This window comes from Aspergillus campestris (assembly GCF_002847485.1).
Source record: "Aspergillus campestris IBT 28561 chromosome Unknown P168scaffold_2, whole genome shotgun sequence".
Lineage (NCBI taxonomy): Eukaryota > Fungi > Ascomycota > Eurotiomycetes > Eurotiales > Aspergillaceae > Aspergillus > Aspergillus campestris.
Genome location: NW_020194337.1, coordinates 366806 through 390261, shown reverse-complemented (window position 1 = coordinate 390261; position 23456 = coordinate 366806). Strand labels below are relative to the sequence as shown.

General features: G+C 51.4%; 10 protein-coding genes across 10 annotated transcripts; 5 read left to right on the top strand and 5 right to left on the bottom strand.

Annotated features, from left to right (window-relative positions):
• The first annotated feature begins 1302 nt into the window (after positions 1-1302).
• On the top strand, positions 1303-2243 carry P168DRAFT_287539 (putative NADH-ubiquinone oxidoreductase 178 kDa subunit). Its single transcript, XM_024836599.1, has 3 exons — positions 1303-1484; positions 1621-1853; positions 1948-2243. Exons 1-3 carry the CDS (start codon positions 1371-1373, stop codon positions 2102-2104), a joined length of 504 nt encoding a protein of 167 aa, XP_024695625.1. The 5' UTR covers positions 1303-1370; the 3' UTR covers positions 2105-2243.
• A 204-nt stretch (positions 2244-2447) lies between these two features.
• Positions 2448-4077, bottom strand: P168DRAFT_324488 (protein-histidine N-methyltransferase; the record flags this gene model as incomplete). The annotated part of the gene is made up of 3 exons (XM_024840842.1): positions 3649-4077; positions 3185-3496; positions 2448-3131 (listed from the first exon to the last, which is right to left on the bottom strand). The coding sequence occupies exons 1-3, from the start codon at positions 3805-3807 to the stop codon at positions 2448-2450; spliced, it is 1155 nt and encodes a 384-aa protein (XP_024695624.1). The 5' UTR covers positions 3808-4077.
• A 227-nt stretch (positions 4078-4304) lies between these two features.
• Positions 4305-6121, bottom strand: P168DRAFT_308968 (cystathionine gamma-lyase CYS3). The gene is made up of 4 exons (XM_024839250.1): positions 5749-6121; positions 5601-5686; positions 5100-5544; positions 4305-5021 (listed from the first exon to the last, which is right to left on the bottom strand). The coding sequence occupies exons 1-4, from the start codon at positions 5869-5871 to the stop codon at positions 4440-4442; spliced, it is 1236 nt and encodes a 411-aa protein (XP_024695623.1). The 5' UTR covers positions 5872-6121; the 3' UTR covers positions 4305-4439.
• A 1021-nt stretch (positions 6122-7142) lies between these two features.
• Positions 7143-7764, bottom strand: P168DRAFT_287537 (aminoglycoside phosphotransferase family protein; the record flags this gene model as incomplete). Its single annotated transcript, XM_024836598.1, has 1 exon — positions 7143-7764. A coding segment is annotated over exon 1 (602 nt), but the record flags the coding sequence as incomplete, so codon positions are not given.
• A 2368-nt stretch (positions 7765-10132) lies between these two features.
• On the bottom strand, positions 10133-11528 carry P168DRAFT_302035 (DNA-directed RNA polymerase III subunit RPC25). Its single transcript, XM_024838609.1, has 7 exons — positions 11089-11528; positions 10931-11029; positions 10775-10871; positions 10637-10723; positions 10521-10584; positions 10292-10469; positions 10133-10227 (listed from the first exon to the last, which is right to left on the bottom strand). The coding sequence occupies exons 1-7, from the start codon at positions 11098-11100 to the stop codon at positions 10183-10185; spliced, it is 582 nt and encodes a 193-aa protein (XP_024695621.1). The 5' UTR covers positions 11101-11528; the 3' UTR covers positions 10133-10182.
• Positions 11529-12585: 1057 nt separating this feature from the next.
• Positions 12586-14157, top strand: P168DRAFT_302034 (GPI anchored serine-threonine rich family protein). The gene is made up of 2 exons (XM_024838608.1): positions 12586-13238; positions 13291-14157. The coding sequence occupies exons 1-2, from the start codon at positions 13022-13024 to the stop codon at positions 13755-13757; spliced, it is 684 nt and encodes a 227-aa protein (XP_024695620.1). The 5' UTR covers positions 12586-13021; the 3' UTR covers positions 13758-14157.
• Positions 14158-17318: 3161 nt separating this feature from the next.
• Positions 17319-19083, top strand: P168DRAFT_86490 (uncharacterized protein). The gene has a single exon (XM_024842185.1). It carries the CDS (start codon positions 17740-17742, stop codon positions 18817-18819), a length of 1080 nt encoding a protein of 359 aa, XP_024695619.1. The 5' UTR covers positions 17319-17739; the 3' UTR covers positions 18820-19083.
• Positions 18843-20202, top strand: P168DRAFT_287534 (uncharacterized protein). The gene is made up of 2 exons (XM_024836597.1): positions 18843-19297; positions 19368-20202. The coding sequence occupies exons 1-2, from the start codon at positions 18854-18856 to the stop codon at positions 20007-20009; spliced, it is 1086 nt and encodes a 361-aa protein (XP_024695618.1). The 5' UTR covers positions 18843-18853; the 3' UTR covers positions 20010-20202.
• Positions 20203-20823: 621 nt separating this feature from the next.
• Positions 20824-22061, top strand: P168DRAFT_287532 (putative cell surface protein). The gene is made up of 2 exons (XM_024836596.1): positions 20824-20919; positions 21058-22061. The coding sequence occupies exon 2, from the start codon at positions 21080-21082 to the stop codon at positions 21728-21730; it is 651 nt and encodes a 216-aa protein (XP_024695617.1). The 5' UTR covers positions 20824-20919; positions 21058-21079; the 3' UTR covers positions 21731-22061.
• Positions 21940-23317, bottom strand: P168DRAFT_86407 (uncharacterized protein). Its single transcript, XM_024842184.1, has 2 exons — positions 22121-23317; positions 21940-22066 (listed from the first exon to the last, which is right to left on the bottom strand). Exon 1 carries the CDS (start codon positions 23262-23264, stop codon positions 22182-22184), a length of 1083 nt encoding a protein of 360 aa, XP_024695616.1. The 5' UTR covers positions 23265-23317; the 3' UTR covers positions 21940-22066; positions 22121-22181.
• Positions 23318-23456: the final 139 nt, after the last annotated feature.

Below are 23456 nucleotides of genomic sequence, written 5' to 3'. Positions count from 1 at the left end.
TATTTCCTTTTAGGAAAAAAAGAAAGAGAAAATGCAAAGAAAAGAGAAGAGTGGGCAGGTGCAGGTGGAGGGGGAAAATAATAGCACGCGTGCAAATAACCCGGCGTCAAATGCCCGTCAAGACAGCAAGCATATGGTTCCGGAATGCCAGGAATTGAAGTCAACCACTAGGCACCAAGACCGTTCATTGGGTTTCTAGAGAATGGAATGGGAGAAGAGAAGCGGCGGAAGAAGGAAAAAAAGGTCAACTAATAACCTATCCTCCGCCAAAAAATCACACCGAAACAGCCAACAAACACAGGAAGCACTGCGGCCAGCCCCAAGGGGGCTGGGTGAGGCGAAAAGCGGATCGAAGCTCAGCAACTGATTGATACCCATTCATCATGGAGCCAGACGGGGCAAGTAGAAAGTTGGACATGCGTTGACTGTGGATCACCATCCGCTCGATCTCCAACCAGGCCAAAGGCTCCTGGCCCTATCCAATGCTAATCGGCATTGGGCATCAACGATAGTTCCCAAGGTGGCAGGGGATATCACGGCGGGCAGAAACCGAAGCAGGAAATGTTCTTATTGTCTAAAAAAAGGAGGCGCAATCGGACCTGTAGGAATACGGAGAGGCATGGAAATGACCATGGCCATTATCATGAACAGCATGCCAGAATACCATGAAAATGACGAACCATCATAGGTAGATGGACATGACCGGAGGCCTCGAAAATGAGAGGCAGGGAGATGTGGGGACCAGAGCTATATTAAGAGGATGACATGTCGCCATGGATATCCAGAGATTCGACCGCCTGCATGAATTGGCATCGGACGCAACACCAATAGCAGGATAGGACGATGGAGCCCAGTGGGGGGCAGTTGGAGTCATCAACACATCCTTGGATCTGAGATAGTTGGCCATGCATGCGGACCAGTAGGAGATGCGGTGTGTCAGTGACTAACTCCGACTACGTTAGTTTTGTAGATGAAGGCCAACACAGCGACCCGCCGGACTCGACTGAGAATATGTCATTTCTTCCTTGTGATTCGAGCATTGAATCGATTCCATGATCCTTGCAGGGATCTAACTGACAATGAGAGAGGGGAGTCGTTGGGCTGTCATGATGGATGGATGAAGGATGAAGGAAGACGAAAAGGGTTTAGCCTAGTGGGAACTACCGCCTCACCACGCTATGCCTAATCAGGTCATCCTTGATCCAGTGACTTTGGGGCCTGATTCATGAGGGTCCAGATCACGTGCACTCCGACCTCGAATGGACCGCGAACCATCTCAATCCTCCAACCGGCGACGGCCGATTATTACTCAGTTCTCACGACCCCCTCTTACTCTCCCCTCCCCCCTCCTTCTTCCCCAATTACAGAACATGTTTCTTGCCCGGCGATCCGTGGCGTCTACGCGCCTGTTGCTGCGGAATCAGCAACCCCGTCGATTGGGTTCCCATGCCGCCCATGCTGAGCCCGTGAACGAGGGCGTCGGTGTACGTTGAACCTCCATCCCATATCTGCCTATCAACACGACGTCATGCATATCCCACTCGATTGATCCATTCCACCTTCAATGCAAATAAATAAAGAACAACCAGTTCAATTGACTAACGCAATTGATCATAACAGCGCAGCTTCTACGTAACCATCGGTAGCATCGCATCCGGCCTCGTCCTCTACCGCCTCAGCCAGTCCGACTCCCCCTCATGGATCACCAACCTGATCGAGAAGTGGACTCCCTCGGAGCAGCTGTTCGAGCACCGCAACGCCATCCACACCGTCGCCATGGAGAAGGCCGCCAATGACCGTCACCTGTTTGGCAGCCAGGGTCCCCGTGAATCCTACGATCTGAAGCAGCACGAGTGCGTTATTCGCCCATTCCTAGAAGACGAGAAAGAACGAATGAAAAGAAGAAGAAGAAGAAGAGTGCAATGGCTAACGTCAATTTATCAACAGAGTCAGCTTCCACCCCGGCCCTCCCTATAACAACATCGCCGGCGGCGCCCCCGACTTGAGCCACGTCCGGGCCCACTACGAGCAGGAGCACAAGACCAAGGAGGAAGCTCGTGCTCTGAGGGCTAAGGATGGCAAGGCTGTGAGCTTGTACGATTAGATTAAAATCATATGTATCTTTCTTTTTTATGATCTTGCTGTGTTGTATCGTTCTCAGTGGACGGGATGCAATGGATAGATGCCGGAGGAATTGATGGCTGGCATGGTGTACATAGGATGCGGAAGCTAAGGATCTTCTATTTTTGTTCTCACGAAGCTACATGTATCCGTAGCTTCGGTGGATATTTCCGTCGAGAAGTATCCGTAATTGGTCCATCTGTACCAACCAGGTAGGTAGTAGGCAGGCCGATATCAAACTCCAGCCTCACCAGGTATCCGTACCTACAGCATGTACCATATACCAAAGATAGACATCATGAATAGATAGATCACGACGGATACACTCAAACCAAACCCACCCCCAAAACCACCCTCCCAACCCCCCCAGACTGCACATCCAACCTCTGCACGACCTCCACCCCGTCACCGCCAATCCGGCCCAACACCGCCAAAAACTCATCCACACCGCCGCCGACCCCAAAATAGACCTTCTTGGCCGCGATCAGCGCCCTCCTCTGCCCCTGATGCTCCTCACGGCGCAGCAGCTGCAGCAGCGTTTCGGAGAAGGGGTTTAGTGACGCGGGCGCGTAGATCGTTTCGCTGGCGAGGATGAGTGTTTGCTTGTAACTGTGTTGATTTTGGCTGGTGGTGATTAGGTCCACGAAGGCGGGTGACCATGCGCCGGAGATGAAGTCTATGGTTATGTTTCTGGTGGCGAGGTCTTGTTGGAAGGCTGCTAGGAGGTCGGGGGTTATGTCGAGTTCTTCTTCTTCTGATGATGCCGCTGGCTCTGATTCTGCTGGTGCTGGTGCGTCCGCGCCTTGCTCGGCGTCAGTGCGGTGAGAAGGAGAATTGATGATGTGGTTCCACGTTAGGAGCAGGTTAGGCAGCGTGACCAGACGCAACACGACATCATTGTAATCCGCAAAGGTAAGGCGGATCTTCTTGCTGTTGCTGTCCGACGAAGCCGGTCTAGACAGAAGCTGCGCAAACAGAGCCAGCGAGGGCACGGCTGTTCCTGCGCCGAGCTATACACGTATCAGCATACAACATTCTCGCGAAGAAAAGAGAGAAAGTCCACCTCAATAACATGCTGATCCCCATCACCGGAGAGAGCATTCTCGGCGATGACCACCTTGGCCAGATCGAGAGCGCACTCCCACGTCTTGAACCCGCCTTCATAGAAATTAGGCTTGAGGTCGCCTTGCTCTAGGCCGGAGATCAGTTCCTCGTTTTCGTGGTCGGCTGAGTCTTCGGCCATTAGCTGCGTGCGGATGTCGAAGATCTCCCGACGCGCGATGGTGAGTGCTGCGCCGGGGGTGGGTTTGGTGTCATCTCCAGCGGTGTTGATCGTGAGAGTGTTGTACGATATTTGAGATGGGAGAGTTGAGATCTGCAATAGTCAGATCAGGTTGGTTTACGAAATCCCCCATGACGAAGAAGAAGTATCCCATGCTATGCCCTCCGGAAATTACATGTATACATCATGCACAGCGGCGAATAGGTTCGGATCGGAGATAAACCCGCATAAAGAGACACACTCACCCATTCGCTAATCTCATGCCGTTGAGCCGGCACCAGCTCAGGCAAAACATTCTCTTGCCCTTGCTTGACGTTCGAACTCGCACTTCCCTGATCAAGACCGCTCTGCAAGTCGGCCTCGTCGGCCTCGATATCGTCTCCGGAGAAGCCGAAGCTGAACATGACTGACTGACTAATTTTCCAACGACTTGGATATAGCCGATCAAATTGAATAATCAATGAGCCGAGACAATACTGTCGAACACCAAGGTAGGCCAGAGAATGTTGATCTGCCCGCTAGTGATATCTTCGATGTCTATCAAGTAAGGTGGGGTTGGCTTGATAGATGAATCTGTTGACGGAGCCGTGCGTTTAGGATGGCAGTGCCTGTGGATATCTCTTTTCAATCAAGGTGAGTCCTATTATTCCGAATCTTGAAGTGATAAGTACGAGTCGAGCCAGTTGTGAGGATTCCTCGCGATGTTCATCGACCGTTCGCATTTCATGTCTAAAATTTGCGCTGCATCGATTGATGACTAAGCATATCGGTGCGTGCCTAACTATAACTATAGCCAGTTCAGTCTTAAGAATCACGGCTCTTACAATTTATAAAGGAATCATTGGGGAAAATGAGTAAATTGAGATGGTGAGGAAGAAAGATTCCCCATTCTATTATGTGTCGTAATGTATCGCAGACCCCGGTGTGGCCAATGAAGCCACCCGACAGCCAACCCATGACATCGTTAAAAAAGAATCTATACTATAGAATAGATCACACTCTATGCATCTAAACAAATGTATCCCACGCTTTCCACTCAAGCCGAGCCGTTCACACCCGCCTCGATAGCAGCCTCGACCTTCTCAATCGCCTGCAGCGCATCGGCCGTGAGATCCTCCACGTCCTCAACACCGCAGCTCATGCGGACGAGGTCGTCGAAGACGCCGGCGGCCTCGCGCTCGGCCTTGGGGATACCCGCGTGCGTCATGCTCGCGGGGACCTCGCACAGACTCTCGACGCCGCCCAGGCTTTCCGCCAGCGTGAAGACCTTGGTGTACTGGCAGAAGAGGTGCGCCGCCTTTTGGCCGCCCTTGATGCGGAAGCTCAGCATGCCGCCGCCCATGCCGTTGCGGTGCTGCTTGATGGCGATCGCCCGCTGCGGGTGCGAGTCGATACCGGGGTAGTTGACGGAGGTGACGTGGGGGGAGGCCTCGAGGGCCTTGGCGACGGCCGTGGCGTTGGTGGTTGCCTCGCGGGCGCGCAGGTGGAGCGTCTTCAGACCACGGTGGGCCAGCCAGCAGTCGAAGGGCGAGGGGACGGCTCCAATGGCGTTTTGCAGGAAGGTGAGGCGCTCTTTCAGGGAGTCGGAGTTGAACGCGGCGACGCCCATCAGTACGTCCTAGATTTGAATTAGCCGTGTATTCTAACGTGCGCAAGCCTATAGTTTGACAGCAAAAGTCAGGAGCGAGAAACGTACCGAATGTCCATTGATGTACTTGGTCACGGAGTGCACGACAATATCGGCACCGTGGTCGAGCGGGTTCTGGACGTACGGGCTCATAAAGGTGTTGTCGACCACGACAAGGATGCCATGGCTATGCGCCACCGCGGCCACCTTCTCAATATCCACGAGACCCAGGGTCGGGTTGGACGGGGTTTCGATCCACACCAGCTTGGTCTCGGGCCGGATCAGCTTCTCCACGTCGCATTCCAGCGCGGGGGAGAAGGTGACATCGACACCGTGGGCGGAGGCCACCTTGGTGAAGTAGCGGTGGGTGCCGCCGTAGACATCGGAGACGGAGACGACGTGCGAACCGGGGGCGAGCGACTGGAGGATGATGGCGGTGGTGGCCGAACCGGAGGCGAAAGCGAGGGCATACCGGGCGTTCTCCAGAGCGGCGACGGCTTGCTCAAAGTGATCCCTATCGGAGTGCGGTTAGTATGCGATAGGAGGATCTGCGGGATCGTCGTTCCTCACCGGTTGGGGTTGGAGCTCCGAGTATACTCGTAGAGGCCGACCGGGCTGCCGACCGTGGTCTGCGCAAAGGTAGTAGACAGGGAGATCTACAGACGCACGAGGTTAGTACAGCTCCCGATCACCTGGACTAGATAGGAGATCAACGAACCGGAGCGATGACGGCGCCGGTGGAGGGGTCGTGAGGCGCACCGGCGTGGACGGCCAGCGTGCCGAAAGCCTTGCGCGGAGCGGAACCGTTCATGGCGGGAGAAGAATCAGAGTGACCAGTCATTGTTCCTGTCGATCTCAGATATATAAAAGGTAGAGAAGGATTAAAGTCAAGCAATTGTATCAAGGGTGAAACTCCAAGAGAAATGCAGAAAAGCAGCTGGAAAGGGATGCAGCCAAAAGAATCAAACAACCGACGTCAGTCAACAGGAAGAAAGAAGAAAAAGAAAATAAAAGATAAGGATGTTCTAGAAGCACAGAAAAAAGTAAAGAATAAATAATCGCATTCCATCGAACTCGCCATTAATAATCCCAGTCAGCCTTCCATCCTCAAATCTTAATCGCCTTAATTGCGACCCCTCCATCGCTTACTGCAGGTAAGGATTGCCATTTGCTCGCTAAACCGCTGGTTCTATCCACCTGGCCAACTCGTGGTTTCTTTTACGTTTTGCATCATGCCTCGATCTGATTTGAAATTTTTTTCTGGCTTTGGTCCGTGGTGAAGACCGACGGAGAGAGGAGGACAGGGCGTGGCATCTCCGCCACTAACCGAGGATCGCATCCCACGGCTAACCGGACCCAGTTTAGGCAGATCCATGATCGGGCTTGGTGGATTGTGATTGGTGCGTTGGTGGGATTTTGGTTGTTCAGAGTATGCAGAATCCTCCATCGAGTATCAGATTAGATCTTCCTGTGTTTGATATTGAGTGTCCGATAAGGGTTTGGAGGGCTGTCCGACGGTGAACATTTCTAATGATCGACGATGGTATTCTGTCCAATAGTAGAGTATTCAAAATGAAGAATCTGATAATATACTGATGATAAATCCCTAGTATATCCCTATTGATGCTATATCAACCTGGACATGTCAGCGGATATACTATCATGTAATCTGTCAGCTTGGCTCACTCACGAGCTCACTCACTTATAAATCAGAGCTATATCCATCACGGATTGGTTGAATCTATTAATATCATTCTTCAGGGTGCATGGTTCGATCTGATTGATAATAAACAAATAGAGCAGCTTCGTCATTCTACATATACCTCAAGTGAGGAGCAGAGTCATGTACCACGTGATGTGGTATATCATTTCAAATCAATCTCGCATATTGAGCAGTCCGCACTCAAGGCACACGCCGGCCGTTAGTAGTAAAGTGAGCGACCACATGCGAATCTCTTCTCTGTTTCTATTGAATTACGTCTGCCTCTTTCTAGACTATATACAGCTTATCATCTACCTGTAGTAAAGAAAGGCATGACAATAGATTTCAACCCACTAATCTACTAATAAGGACGACTATAAAATACGACCCGCCTGGCGGCATTAATCCCACTAATATCCCACCTCCGCGGCGCAGTCCAATTCATCCACACCGACCAGTCACCCCAGAAAGCAGGTCTCAGAATCTGCGCATACTCCCAATAATCCGGATACCACCCCGCAAATTCCCAGTCGAGGACGCCCGTGACGTTGTTCCGCTCATCAATCATAATATTGCGAGGTGCAATATCGGCGTGCGTGAATACTGTACAGTCAGACCGCGGCAGCATATCATGTAACTGATGTTCGTATCGACGGCCCCCACATTGAGCATAGCGCTCGACAATGCGAGCCCGCACATCTGAGTCACTTGTCAAGGGTCTGGCTGGATCTTCTAGATCCTCCAGCATTGGATCCCTTGTTGGGGAGCCATCGGCCGCGCATTGGAAAAGATCTTCGAGCTCTGATGGACGTGGGATAGCGCGTATCTGGGAGATTAGATCCCATGTTTGAAGACAAACGGATTCTTTGCTCTTCTCGTCCATCGTATCCCACTTCTCGTCTAGAGGAGACCCCGTAATGAGGGCCATCTCGATGATTCCAAAGTCAGGACCGAATTTCGCGGAGAACACTTCAGGCACGGGGACAGAGGTGTGCTTGGAGACAAGTCTCATTGCTTCGACCTCAGCGGGTCGCACCCCACGCCCGGATTTGGTCACGTAGGAGAAGTCATACTCCAGTATGATCCTGCCCATCTGTTTGCTGAGGACAGTGATGATCTCTTGATCAGCGGGGAGGGTTGAGATGTCGATGGATGAGGGGCATGGAAAAAGGGGTTTCCCTATTTTAATGTATTGGTCCTTTTCTTGGAGACTTGATGCTAGAAAAGGGATACCGTCGGAGGAGTCGGTCATCCTGTGAGAGAGTTGTGGGATGTTGGCGATATTGCATTGATTTCCCCGCGATCTCCCTTGAACAAACGGCCAGAGGGTTAGAACAAAGCCAGAGATTTGTCAGTTGAAACGCGGCTGTTTTTGTTGATATAACTCTAAGTCATTCTTGAATCTCTATCAATTGGCTATTGTACATGAGCAGCAGACACTGATGGTGAAACAAGTTGCAGACAGCGAACCCCTTGAGCACCTAGCTAACAACAATGTCAAGGAGAACTGCCAAGGCTGGCCGTCTGTACGAGGCATTACTAAGTTGGTAGAAAGAGGTAACTATTTTATCATGACCAGTGCAAAGTGTCAAATGGTAACACTAGACAAGATTCCTCCTGTCCACCCTCTCTGTGTCTTTCATCTTCCTAACCCTCAAACCCTCATTGTGGAGGTAACTAACTGGGTGAATGGGAAGGTGAATATAGGATAAGCAATGATAGGTTTTGACTTTAACCTGATTGTCAGTATCAGGTTTTTCAAAAGGAAACGGGTATACTTTGTCATCTATTCACTACATAGATAAACAATAGAGGTCTATATCAGAGGTCCTGATACAATTTATATTGAATCTTGTCATTCTTTCCATGTCAATCCTTTTACTTACCACCCTTCTATCTACTATTAAGCATCCAATCTTTTTGATATATATATATCTTTACTTCCTTCCCTCACTTAAAATTATATCTTATTATGAATCCATCTATACAAGCGAACATGACACAGCCGATAGACTCGAGCATCAAATATAACGCCCCCATTAAGAAGCAACGCCCCAAAACAGACTACAAAATTCCAGTGGAGTCAAGCACTTGCATAAGGACCATCTGCAAGAAAGACCTTGCAACAAAGGCAGCTAGCTTCCTAAGGATGTCCAGGGAGATCTACGCCAGCCTCCCGTACCACAGGTCCATAAAGGGAAAATAAGAGAAGAGGTGTGGACTGGATAGGTCTGAACATGGAGTTTTGGAAACCAGAGCACTGGCTCATCTTGAACCTGACGACATCAAAGAATCCGTGACCCCGTCTCATATCACTATGCTTGATATGCCAGAGCGAAGTTAGGGCTGCTTACGAAACCCAATGCTTCCACAACCGGACCGATATCGAATGGTCATGGCTGTCTTTTCAGTGCGTCGCATCCATACAGTGCACGGAGAAAACACTTGACTTGTGCAGCAATGCAAAATGATATCTCCATGATATATGGACATCTGTGTGGATCCAGGGACTGATAGATCCCGGAGCTTGAAACAGGAAGAGGAATTCCTCGACGTGCTCCATCTCGCCTCAATATCCTGTCGTTTTGAAACTAGATTTAGACAACTGAGTTGCTATCTCCTTTTGAGATGCAGTCAGTGGCTGCAAGAGTTATCGAAGGTACCAAGAAGCTGGCGGCCATGGTGAACTTGTCAAGCGCACTGGTCCGGTCTGGGATCAGCTGGTTTTACTATATGACAATGAACCCGACAATGTTAATTGAGAGACTTCATACTGCCCATACGAACAGCAGTGAGCTTAGCTTTCTTTTTTAGCTACCCGAGGAAAAGATATCGCGGGATGACGACGATATCCGAGATATCACTTCATCGACTCAATCGCTTGATTATATTGATATCAGCGGGCATGTCAGTGAAATAGCAAGTTTCATCTACCTGGTCAACCAGTATATACTTAACTAACTGGTCATAGACAGTCTTGCACCCACGTTACTACAAGCAACCATATTATAACATCAAGTATTTATCATTTGATGCTCTGGTCCTCCATGATGGCGCAGAGATAGACAGCTGATGCTTGAAACGCACTGACCATCAACGGATATGCATTTCTTGGAGGCCAAGGCTTGATGAGCTGCAGGAACAGCAGTAGTGGAGGCACCGCCTTACACGACTGCATTTGCATCAGCCGAATAGATCAATTCGACCGTGCCCTGGTAGGGGCATCCAGCTACGGGAATCTACTGTTGTATCTTGGCGCTGCCAGCTTCCTAGCCAGCTCCTAAGAAGCTGGCAGCTTTATCGCCATATATTCATTCAATATGTCTTGTGCTACATGTTACGTATTTAGTTGTTTTAACCATATTATTATCAAACATAAATTTATGAATTAAAATGAAATCTCATGTGCTAAAATCATATGCTATCTATTGAACGTCCTAGTTCTCACATCTACCACCAAGAGATAGGTCCCAACCCAGCCATTTGCATCGATCCCTGGGTGAAGTTAGTCTCGAATACCATATATAAAAGGTATGACTCTGGGGATAACTCAACATACAATAATGGAATAAGGAGGTTTCCGCTCAACGGCGGCCGCATCCCCGAGGTCAGGAGCGTTGGGGATTTGATCATGCCACTCTTCCATCTCGACGCGCAGTCGGACGACTTCTCCCACGTCGAAGTAGAAAGTGGACCCGTCATCGTTTTCCCAGATCCATACTTGATCGGCGTAGTCACTGTGGGGGTTAGTCATGGTTCAGAATGATAAGGGGAGAAAAGTAACTCACAATCGAGCGCCGTCGAGGAGAAGGTTAGGCGGGACGAGAATGTCGTTGAAGAACTCTACACCGACTGTGGAGGGTCAGTACAAAGGGTAGACCCCCGAGGGAGTAGTAATACATACTCTTAATCCCATGCTCCGTCCCGCTTGAGATCTTCCCAAGCATGATCTCCCCCTTGAACGGGCGGAACACGATCAAACGAAACTTGACTGTGGCGGGTGAGCTGCCAATCTAGCAGACATGAGAGCGAAAACGCATACCGTTGACATTAACCAAGCCCGTTCCATGGCCAATCAGTCCGTCGGAAGATTCCAACAGATCATAAAAACCAATGCATAGACCAATCTTTTGAATGACCTATATGCATACCCCATGTACATTAGCAAAGATCCGTCAGATCCGACTAGGAATCCCACCTTGTTCGCGTATTTCTCATTGATGTTATCTTCCAGCGCAACCGCACTATATTTGGAAAAGTCCTCTGGCGAGATCTGAATCAGATCGGAGAGGGTCGTCTGCGGGACCCTAATTAGCGGGCGGCTTGGAGGCTGCAGCGCGCGTTGCGTTTACCCACCAGGATGAACATTTTGTACGGTAATTCCACACCGCGCGGGTGGTAGGGTTCTCTATCCGGATACGGTCACGGAGAATGGGCGTAGGAAGGAAGATATCGTGAGATGAAGTTCCATGTTCCACAGCGATGGGAGATCCAGCTACGCATCGACGGGGACCATCATGACTGATAGACTGATAGACGAAGGGAATATCAAGATGAAGTCCAACCAGCCGGCCAATCGCAGGTCGCCGATCCGCCTGGATTTTTCGCGGTGGATGTCCACGTGATCTGCAGCCGTCCTGGTGGTGTCGGAACGGAATAACCGTCGGTCCGTGGACCCTACATGCACTGACATAAGGCTGAATAATACAGAACATTGGATAAATGTTGAGACTTTTCACTCGGGGACTATAATTACCTGTCAATCGGTACATCTATTCTCGTGACTTTTAGTCCATTCATGGTGGCGTTGACCTCATATCCACGAAGCTAAAATTTCCCCCCCATCAAGTCTAATAATATCCTGGGATCCATCTCCATCGGTTACGGCACGAGGAAACCGAGGCCGACAGATCAACCACCCACTAGGGAGTCCAGGACTGGCTCGGGTTGTCTTTCCTCAAGGAGTGCCCAGAAGTCATCGGCGGTCCTATCATGATAAGCGATCATGGATCTGTCCGCCCGAGGTGTGCGCCCTCACCAATCAGGGGGTCGCATGTCGATCATCTCATTTCCACCAATTGAGAGGAATGGAGAGAGGAGATGATAGTCCGGAGCACGGTTGATCTTACAGACGGACGGGAGTACGGAGTACAGGACTTGTAACGTCCCGACAGATGACTGAGGTAAGGTTGCAGGCCCAGGAACTAGGGAAGGTACTTAGACATGGCTCATGTCTAATCCTCCCGACTACCATGTCCCATGGGATCGCAAAACCGATTCAGTTATAATTAGACTTCCTCGGCTTCTTTTGAAACTTTGACGGATGGATCATACGCACCCATGGGAATTCTCGCCACGACTGAGCCACGAAACCGTCCGGATTACTCCAGGTCACATCGGAGTATCCTCGACGGTAGACACTATTCTTTGTTGCCGGTGTCCCATGACTGGATTTTGGTCTCAGTTTCTGTTCCTTTCTCAATTTCGTTCCTTGCGCAAGTGTCTGTGCACGATTATATGCAGGTAGGACGGAGTCCCTGAAAAACGGGTACAGGGAAGTTTGATAGGGTAAGGACCTGAAGTAATACCAGAAAGAATAACAATTCTTATGCAATCATCAAAGAAAAGAAAGAAATAATATCAATATAATAATATTAATCCCTATAAAGTAAATTGAAAGAAGAAAAATAAAAGAAAAAAACCGCTAGAGCCACTAGGCACAGACTAGCCGGTCATTTTCCTCGATGATTTGCTGTATTGCGCGCGTCTTCCCCTTACATATCGTGACTAGTGTGGAACATGCTATTGATTTCATTTCCGGATTGTTATGATTCTAGCTCTACCTTAGTACCGCGTAGGTGTAGGAAGGATGATAATTGATTGTGCAGACCTCGTGCCTCTCGTCCGGGGTCAACGCTAGCGGACACCAACGCTAGACGTTATTAGACCGTCATCGCCGCTCTCTCTCTCGCTTCTCCTCTTCTCTTCCCTCCTTTCCACTCTTTCCTTCCTGCCTGTCCTTTCCTTTTCAGTTCCCAACCCAGTCTTTCCTTAACTTTGCCTCTTTTGCCCCCCTCCTTGGTGTGGTATTTAATCGCACGGTCTCTCTTTTTTGCGAACGATCCTCCGTTCCATCCATTCTTTTATTCTACCCCCAATTCAGTCGCCTTATATTCTTGCTTCATCTCTTACGTCTCCATCACGGATTTCGTGGGTGACTTGCTTTATATATCAACCTCGTGACTTGTGATATTCGCGCGACTTTACTCGTTTGGGAATTTCTGCCAAGATGCACGCCTTCATCTACCTGACTCTGAGCGGCCTGACGGCTCTGGCGGCCGCTGCGGCCAACAACGCCAACAGCTTCAACATCCCCAAGGATGGTTACTCCTTCAAGGCCGGTGAACCCACCACCCTGACCTGGGATCCCACCACCGAGGGAACCATCACCCTGAAGCTCCAGTGGGGCGCTGTCCTGACCCCTGACTCAGGCAAGGAGATCGCGGGTAAGCCTCGGAATGACATCGAATGACGCGACATGGACTGACCACAATCCAGCCAGCATCCCCAACTCGGGCAAATTCACGTGGGACGTTCCCGAGGACTTGGAGAAGCAGCCCGACTATGCCATCGAGATCATCTCGGATGACGATGCCGACAAAGTCAACTACCTGCCGCGCTTCGTCGTCGCGGGCGCCACCGCCGAACCGTCCAAGCCGACCCCGTCGTCCACCGCCTCGCACTCGACCACGGAGGAGTCGACCTCCACGAGCACCGACAGCTCGAGCGAGACCCCGACCACCATGACCACCACCACCAGCACGAGCTCCTCCGACAAGTCGGAGTCGACGACCTCCACCACCGACAGCTCCTCCACGGCACCCTCCACCCCTGCCTCGACCTCGGCCAGCCCCAGCGGCTCGGCGGACCCCTCGTCCTCGGTGCCCAACACCAACGCCGGTATGATGAACCGCGTGTCCGGTGGCATGCTGGCCCTGGTCCTTGGCGCCATTGCCGTCTTGTAAACTCTTCCACGAACTGGACGTCTCATCCCTCCTGGTTCATCTTCTTCCTTTCTCATGTTCAGCCTCGAGCTCTTGTTGGGACACTTACTTCTTGATGATCTCGGATTGGATGTGCTTTATACCTGACTTTATACCCTACTTGATACCCCGAGTGTGAATACATGATCGCGGGGGGAACAACCATGCGGCCAGAAAAAAAAGCCAGAAGCCAAATCCGTCTTTTCCTTCTTTGTCGGGGTTATGCTGTGTCAGCATTTAATTATTATTACCCTTTTTTTTTCTTTACGTTGTTTTTTTTTTTTCGCCTTTGATTGGAGGCAGCTTGGGATACCTGGTTGATGTACGGGTGGATGGACTATGTAGATATGTATTACTGTAATGAATGACATTCGGCCAGAGCCGACTGACTGCTTAGTTGACTGGGATTGTTCTCCCGTCCCGAATCCCGTCCGTTCCAGAGAAGAAAATTTCTTTTCTTTTTTCAATTTGTTTGTCACGTCGATCATCTCCCACCTGGGGGATCAGTAAGGTTCACAAGACGCAGGTTTGGTGTCTAATAAAGCGCAAAAAAAAGTGGTAATGAGATTTACCCATTCCAGGCTCAATAATTTCCCATTGCAGTGGACGGTGGACCACCCTGCAGAGTGCAGTGCAGACTGCAGACAGTATCCGTCCATACTGCAAAGTGCAAAGTCAGAACCCGGCACCACCGTTGTCGGGATCCACCGACGCCGTGGAGAGGTTGCTACATTTGTCCGATGATTGGATGGGTTGGGTTTGATGGGTTTGATAGGCGAGTGTGCTTGGGGTTGGGTTTGGGGTGGTGGGTCGCGTCCTGCAGTTTTCCTGGGACTATTGTTATTTCTTTTGGTAGGTGTCTTGTTGGGTCTTTGGTGTGTGATTTGACTGCAGTCATATAGTAGATAGTTAAGTTGTATAGATAGGTTGGAGGTAGGTAGTAGTAAGATTGTCCGGTTTTATTATAATATCTACCTACCCAGATCCAAGGTATATAGTATATACAAATAAGTTACCCAAGGTAATAAATAAATAGTAAGTCCACATATAAAATAGCGATCAACCGCTAAATCTCCTATCCATGCCATCTATCCACCTTCCATTCCACCACGGATATTTCCTATCGTATCCATCTCCCGATCGAATCGACAAGCGCTAGATAAGGTAGGAAAGCAGTGCGCAAGCAATGTAAAGCACTAGTATGTATGGAGAGATGGACTAGAGTGGTGATCTATCTATCCGTACTTGCTACTTACCTAAGTGTTCACTGCCTCTTTGTGTGATGTGTATTTTCTTTTTTTGTTGCTTGATGGGTGTTTGGGGATTGTGCTGTGTTTGATGCTGTCTTGGCTATTGTTTATTTATCTACGGAGTAGATACTTATTTATGCTCCTTTAGGTATATCAGGTAGTGTCTGTCATATCAGCTGGTCGGATTGGTAGGTACTACGTCAGGAGTAAATACCCCGTAGTATTACGTATATCGCATTGATTATATATAGTATTTCTCCGAACAACTACCTATCCCCTACCTAGCTACGATCTGATCTGATATGTCTCCAGCATGTTTCTTAAGAGGTACTGACTACGTAGTACGTACCTGCGTGGCTGTGAAGCGAGGACATTCTCCGGAGTACCTCCGACGTTTCTTGGCTCTGGTCTCTACTGTAAAGAAGGCTGTCTGTCTTGTCTTACTCTGATTGCCGTTCCTGCAGGTACTTACTTCTTACTTACTTCGGTACTAGTTAACGTCTCGGATAGACCCGGGCGTATGGATGCGGAGTATTGCTATCACTTACTGAGTTACTTTACTGTGTGCTAGGTCAAGGCGGGGGATTGTGAACTGCATTCCGTGCGGAGTAGATATCTATTTGTGTTTTGGATTTATTAGCAATGGTCATTTTTTAATGTCTTTTCTTTTATTTCTTTGATTTTTATTCATTTCTATATAGTTCATTCTTCTCTATTTGATTTTCGCTTTACTTGTCACTACGAAAATGGTACAACAATGATGTTAGCTAGATAGGCCACTCACCAACCATCTGACACCCTGCCTTCACCCTCCCAAAGTAAAATCTACCATGCAACAGCAGATTATATAACACCAGATTGTCTCCTACTGCCTTCCAGCTCATACAACGATACAACAGAAATATTGAAATATATACTGGCCCACCACAGCGGTGTCAGACTAGCGCCGATCTTCACGGAATCCGTCCCGCCCAACTAGACGCACTGGCCATTAGTTCCATGTTCCTACTCTGTGTTACAACAGAGTAGATTGACGGCAGTTGTGATCGACGCTGGTCATGACACCCGTGTGGAATGTTGCGCAACAGGATTGACTAGGATAGGGCTGGTGAAACCCGTCAGGTCTACCGGTCTGACTGTCTCGCCAGCGTGGCGGTCCGCCATGTTCTGCAGGATGTGACGTTGTGGTGCAGTTTGCAAAGCATGTGTACCTTGTTAGGGCATTTTTGAGTAGTCTCTCTGGTTGGTTGAAGCCTGATGGGTTTGTATATGTGTGTGTAGTTAGGTGGAAGGTAGGTGTGTGAGTGTGTTGGTGAGGAGTCAACAGATGGACAGTTGAATCTCTCCGCCGGTGATGACACTCCTTCCTGGTTGGGCGTTGGCGTCACCGTTGTAGTCACGTGGTATGATATGATCTGTCAGGACAGTCAAGTCATGTCATTGCAATCGGGCTGAAAGTGGTCATTTACTTAGTATGATTGCAATATCATGCCATGAAATACATACCTCTTTTGATTAACCTAACCATATACACCTGTAGCACTGATTATACAAAGATAAGTCACGGGCCTTATCGCGTCGCACTGTAGGCGGTGAGGACGAGCCATCCGCCCAAAGTTACCGCCGGCAAAACCAAAATTACGGGCGGTATACGACGATGTGACAGTGTTTCCATACGCTCCGTCCACCCAATTCTCTCTCTCTTTCGCTCTCTTCTCTCTCTCCTCTCGGCGCTGCTCTTCTTTCTCTTCCTCCCCTCCTCTCATCGACCTGCCCTCCCCCTCTGCCCATCTTCTCTTCACGTTATAGTCGTGTGGAGGTTCACATTTCATTAGATTGCCTGACTTCTCACTGGGTTGTCGTCTAGATTCTCTTTTCCTTTGACGTCAACCCTCCTCGTTTAATGCCGTCGTTCCTCCCGCTGCGCTGCACAGTCGTATCGCCCACTACGTGAACTCCTCTCCTCCTTCGCCTTCGACTTCCAGTCCCTGTCCATACATCCAGACACTATTCCTATCCGGGGCTTCATAAACGCAGCTCACCCATATCACACAATACCTCCGCCGTAGGAGGTCCTCGTTCGCGACCGCTCTGGCCGAAGGATTCACATCGGTCGCGACAGCGGGTGGTACACCACCTGGTTTCGCGATTGGCGCATTGTTGAACGGTATGTTCTGGAGGTCTATAACCATGTTTTTTACTTGAGTCCGATCATCTTGCGATCGTTTCACTCGGAAGAAGCGTGTGCGGAGGCCGCGGGTGTCATGGTCGTGTTGGGCCCCCCAGCGCTCGCTCGCTCATGGCCAGACGGCCCCCGTCGTCACTGGGGGTGTGATCAAATCTCCGCACCGCCTTCCTTTTGCTCGGCTTTCTGCTGCCCCCAGTCATTCTACGTCTTTTTTCTTCTGCTGTTACTTTTTCTGTTCTTTTCTTCTTTCGTGGTGACGTCGGTATCTATTTCATGATATTGGTTTTCCCTTTGTACAGTTTCATTGTGTTCCTACTCGCGAGTTTTCACCTTGGGTTTCTCTTCTTTTTGCCTCTCTAACTTTCCCGCCGTTGTTCTAGGACTTCACCCGATTCCTCCTCTTGACCGCCGGCTTCCCTTCCCCACAACCTTCCCGACCGCCACACTACCCGCCGCCTCTTCCGCCAGCCCTCTATCCTCTTGACCAACAAGAACATCACATCCCGTCCGCTGTACACCGTCGTTTATGGAGGTGGCCGAGAGTCGGGACCCTGCCTCGGTGGGTCCGCCAACCGGGGCAGACACCAACACCACCAATGAGCAGCACAATTTGTTCCTGGACGATTCGCTCGTCGGCGATGATCGGTCCAGTAGTCTCAGCGAGATCGACGAGATGTCGGACAACATGCCCTCCGATTATGAATCGCCAAGACCAGACCCGGCGCCCGCCCCCGAAAATGATTCCGAGGCCGAAACGGAGCGGGTCGATGACTCCCCGAATAACGTCCGCTCCCGAACCAACATCGTCGTGAGCGCGACCAGCGGCTACGAGCCGAGTCCCAGCAAGCTGGTCCAGTCCACGACGTACGACGAAGTCGACGACGATGAGGCTCACCCCGTCGACGATTCCCCCACCAAGCCTCGTTCCAAACCGCCCCGCTCGGTGGAACCCCCTCGGGAGGAGACCTTGGAGCCCGACGGTCCCGTCTTGTCAGACAGCCTGGGTAAGAAGCGGAAGCGGCTCGGCTCGGGTGAGGACGCGGGAACGACGGAGGCCGACGACGAAGACGGCCCTCCGCACAAGCGCCGCGGCTCCCTCAAGAGCGAGCTTAGCGATCCACCCGCCGACGACATCGTCCTGACGCCCGAACCCGTGGAAGAGGAACCGTCCAAGACGACTGCGGAGGAAGACAACATCCCGGCCGACAACGCCCTCGAATCGGATCTGCCGGCGGCGCCGGTCAAGGTCAAAAAGGGCAAGAAGGGGAAGCGCAAAGGCCGGAAGACGCGCGACGCCGATGAGGACGTTGACGGCGTCGGCGACACCGAAGGCGGCGCAGACGATCACACCGGCGATGACGACACGGCCGAGCGCGGCGAAGAAGCCGACGACGGCGAGGCAGCAGCCCGACTAGAGGAAGAAGGTGAGCGCATTCTCATGGTGCTCTTATATCCCCTTGCTAACCCATTCGATAGCCGCGAAGCGGATGTCCGCCATGGAGTCTCTGGCCGGTCTAGAACGCGAATTTGCGACCCTGCGAGACAAGTAAGCAAGCATCACCTCTTTCCCAGGTCCAATACTAATCACGTTCTACAGGATATATGACGAACGGATATCGAAACTGAACAACGAGCTCGATATGCTGAAAGGCCCCAATCCCACACATCCCGACCTGTTACGACAGCTCGAGTGCCTGCAGCGATACCGTGATGACAAGATCCACTACGAGCACACCCTCTTCCAGTACCGTCTCAAATCCCTCCTTAATAAGAGTCTCGCGGAACGGGCGCAGGCACACAGCACGTACTTCCAGCGCATCCGGGACCTTCGGGAGAAGCACTCGACGAACACGAGCAAGCAATTCTACGCCATCCAACACGATCGGTTCAAGACCGACGAACTCAGCCCGCAGCAGTACATCCCGTTCCCCACGCGCCGGTCCCAGCAGATCGCGCAGCAGACGGCGTACAATCAGGAGGTGTCGGTCCTGGCGGGGGTGGCCAAATACGTGGGATTCCCGGCGGCGCCTTCGCTGTCGGCCGCGCGGCCGTCGGAACTGGAAGAGGATTTGGAGAAGATGGGGGTAGGTCTCCCGTGGATCTCCTCGACTCCCGTGGATTTTAACTAACGCGATGTTTTTTTTTTTTTTTCAGATCACCATCGAACCCAAAGTTCCCGTCTCCCAACCGCCCACCACCATGCCGCGGGGCCCCATGTCCGCCATGTCTTCCAACGTCTTCCGCACGGCGGCAGAGGAAGCGTTCCTGGAGCAGACTCCCTGGGCCAACCCCCTGCACCCGGCGCATCAACAGCAGATTGGGTCGCAAAAGCTCCCAGGCCGGGCGCCGGAGGACCACCGTGCGCCCGCGTACACCACGCCAGCGGGGCAGAAGCGGGTCGTCGATGTCAATGCGCCCAACGGGTCCGCGTCCACCATCGCCGAGAACTCGTCGGCCAACAACACGCCCTACGGGATGGAACAAGACGCCGGGCCGTCAGGTCTCGCCCAGATGGGACACGTGGATTACGACGCGGCGCGCCGATCAGGGTTCCGGTCCCTCAGCTCGTCTCCGTTGGACGTGCGAAAACCGCACCCGGCGGCGTACGGAGGGCACGACCACCGATCGCCGTCCGGGGCGGGGCAACACGCCGCGTACTCACCCCCTCCAGCTCGACTGGGCCTCTTCCACTCGGCGGCCTCCCGACGGGAATCGTCACCCTCAATGTCATCCAAAGCAGTCAACTCCATGGGTGTGCTGGGCGGACCCGGGTCCAACCAGATGGCGGCGCGATAGGATTACCACCCGCGAGTCTTGCGCTGCACTTTCCTGCGTTTTTCGAATCTTGACGGACAAATAAATACCCATTCGCTTTTGCTTGTTTGTTTACTTTTACTTCATTCTGGGCATGATTGATTTGGGGTTGGATTGGATGGTTGTACATGGAATGTATTCGGTGTTGTAGAGATGCTTTTGACTGACTTATGTGTATGGACTGGCATGTATGATGGACCATATTTTTTCTTCCTTTGGGGGTGTGTCAATAGGGGCGAGCGAGTTGATTTTCTTTGTTTGTTTGCTTACTTGCTTGCTTTGTTACACTGATCCATCGGGGACGGAGTTTGCTTGATTTTGATTCTTTGAATGGATGGTTATTACATCTGGATCCACATCGGGACCTCTGCATGATGAATAGAAGATTACATTATATTCCTGTTTACGTAGGCTATATGCATTTACCCAGGTAGATAACCATAAACAAGCGAGACACGCTACTACTACCACTACTAGGCAGGTACCTGCTAGTACCTCCTGCCTAGCAGGCAGAACTCGCTTCCCAAGACCAAACCAGAAGAGACAAGACCTGACAAGCAATCAAACCAACTACTCAGCCTCATCCCATCCCACACTAAGACTGGGCTAGGCTGGGCCAGGCCAGACCGCGCGGATTTCAAGGTTGGGAAAATCGATAGTCGGACAGGGCTGGAACTCTACCAATCGGTGGGTGGGCTGGGACCCGTTATCTCGAGACAATTTCCTGGATCCTGGTAAGACTTGGATGTGTATATATAGAGGTATCTTTCTCTCTGCATTCTCTTGGGGTAGAGATCTTTTCTTGCTGGGCTCTTTATTCTGTCGTTACTTAGTACGGATACGCTGCCAGTCGCTCTTTATTCTACGTTTTTTAGTGCAGTATTTATCTGAGGTATGTATGTATCTGACAGCACCTGACCCTACCCAGCCCTAACCATCCTACTATACATATCCATATCCATCTACAGTATACCTACAGTATACAGTACAATATAGCAGAACAGAAAGAAACTAACAGATATCTCCACAGACCTCCAAAAAAAACCACCAAAATGCCCCGCCTCCTAACCCTCACCACCCTCCTCACCACCCTCTCCCTCCTCACCTCCTCCCAAGCCCGCACCGACCTCGAAGGCTGCACCTCCACCGCAACCCGCAACCAATGGAACGAGGCCTCCGTCCTCTGGTACGTCCCCGGCACCGGCGAAATCTGCGACTTCCCAGACTGCGGCGGCGGTCGCGCCCCGCCCAAGTACGATAACCCGGCTTGTCCGGGCTATACGGGGTCGGCGAGTTACGAGCCGACCTTCCTGCCTGGATTCGGGAAGGCTACTGCCACCGCTACTGCCACTGCTTCTGCTGGTGGGGATGCGGATGATGATGATGCTGCCCCTACTGCGGGCGCTTCTGCTACCGGCGGGACTAGACCTGGTGTGACTGGGTTTGTGTCTGCCACGGGCAAGAGCGTGGCTGGTTCGGCTTCCGGCTCTGCTACTGCTTCTTCTTCGGCGGCGGCTTCGCCGTCTGGGTCTTCTAGGGCGGGTGTGACGAAGTCGGCGTCGACTTCGACTGCTTCGTCGGCGAAGACTTCGTCTTCGCCGACGGACGGCTCGGTGCCTACTTCCAATGCTGCTGCGGGTGGGTATGCTCGTATTGGGGGTGGTGTTGTTGGGGTGGTTGCTGCTGCTGTTGCGCTGTTGTAAGGGGTGGCATGTTTGTATCTAATGTTGGATTGGCTGGTCGGAAGGGGAGGGGTGTGTTGTTGGTGTTTGGTAGTGGGTAGTTGGTAATTGTAGTGAGAAGTTAATGTGACCTTTGTCTACAGAGATTATGTGCATATGGTACATGTATATGAATCTTATCAATCTATGTACAACGAAAAAGACAAACAAGTTGCTATCTATTCGGGTTAGCGATGGTCACCTTCAAATTCTGCCTTGCTGTTCTATCAGTAGACTGACTGACTGCAATGGAACACCGAATAAACCGCACGAACCTGTTCAAGAATACTCTCACTGCGTCGAGGCTGTTGAAGACATCTGTATATTCAGGTTACGGTATGCCCCACTCCCCCAGCTATAGTACCAACCTACCTTGTTTCCATCCCCAACACCAATAAACCCATCCACGACGTGGCAACAGTAAGTCAACGAGTTACATCGCCCTCGCAGGCGGCGGCCAGATCCCATCTTTCACCAACGTAGTAAGATTTTTCGAGTACTGTGTAACGTGATGGAGTATTGGAAGATTAGAACCCCGTCGATAGGGCTTCCATTGCTCCTCCCCGGGAGAGAAATCTCGCTGGGGGAGGCGAGCAAAAAGCGTCGGCGCAATATGTTTGATATCAATTCTGAGAGGTCCCGGGTCCTCTTCGGTAGTGCGCTTTGGCTCCCACAGCCAGACAAACGGTCTGCGCGAGCCACGCGACTGCAGCGCCTCGTGGTCCACGTATAGAAAGGCGTCTGTCCGTAGGCCTCGTGGGAGTTCGCCGCTGTCTCTCTTGGAAACGAACGTGGTTTGTAGATCGTCTGTATTATTACTATCATGTTGTACCCAGTGGAGGGTGAATTTAGCGAGAACAGCATCCTCGATCTCCTCCATGGGATAGTGTAATCCGTGGTAAATGGCAGTTTCAATTTCCTCCTGATACGGTGGCCATTCAGGGACAGTAGGGTAGAATACCACCAGTCCACAGACTGTCCCGGGCTGATTGAGCACATGCTCTTGCCAAGGTACTTTCATTGCAAAGAGACTATGTCGGATATCATCGTCATTAAGGTAATTCCCCGCCTCCACATGAGCCCGGAGCCACCACCTTTGGACCGGCATTGCGTTCGCCCGAGCTGCCTTCAACTCTTCCGTCCACGCCGCAGCAGCAGCTTTATGAAGCAGATCACGATCGGCACCACTCAACCGCACCCGGTAGCTCAACTGCTTGCCCGCTTCCCAGGGGACAACGCCCGCCAGAATCAAGGAGGTCTCCTTGTACGAGAGGTTGTCTGCGTGGTCGATACATTTCCTGACGAGCTCGGGGTGGCTGAGGCCGCAGGCGTTTCGACAGTGCTCGTCTTCCTCGGGGCGCGGGGGACGGTGTGTTACTATTCTTCGTTCTTCGTCTGTTAGGGATGTGGGGTCTTCAATTGCGCGGCGGTAGAGTGCTCGGGTTGCTTCGTCGAGGGAGAGAGGGGATCGGTCTGGGTCGGGGAAGATGTCTTTGAATGAGTATGGCGGGGCCATGGTGGTTGAGTTGAGGGGAGGGTTGAGGGGATGATTAGATTGGATCTATGTATGTATGGCTCGAGAGGAGCTGGGTTCTTTGATTCTCCGGGTCATACAGTGACACATGGCCTGAGGCACCTTGACTGGCTGGTATCACGATTGTGTCCACTGTCACTGTGATGTAATATGTGACTATGACTGGTTGGGCAG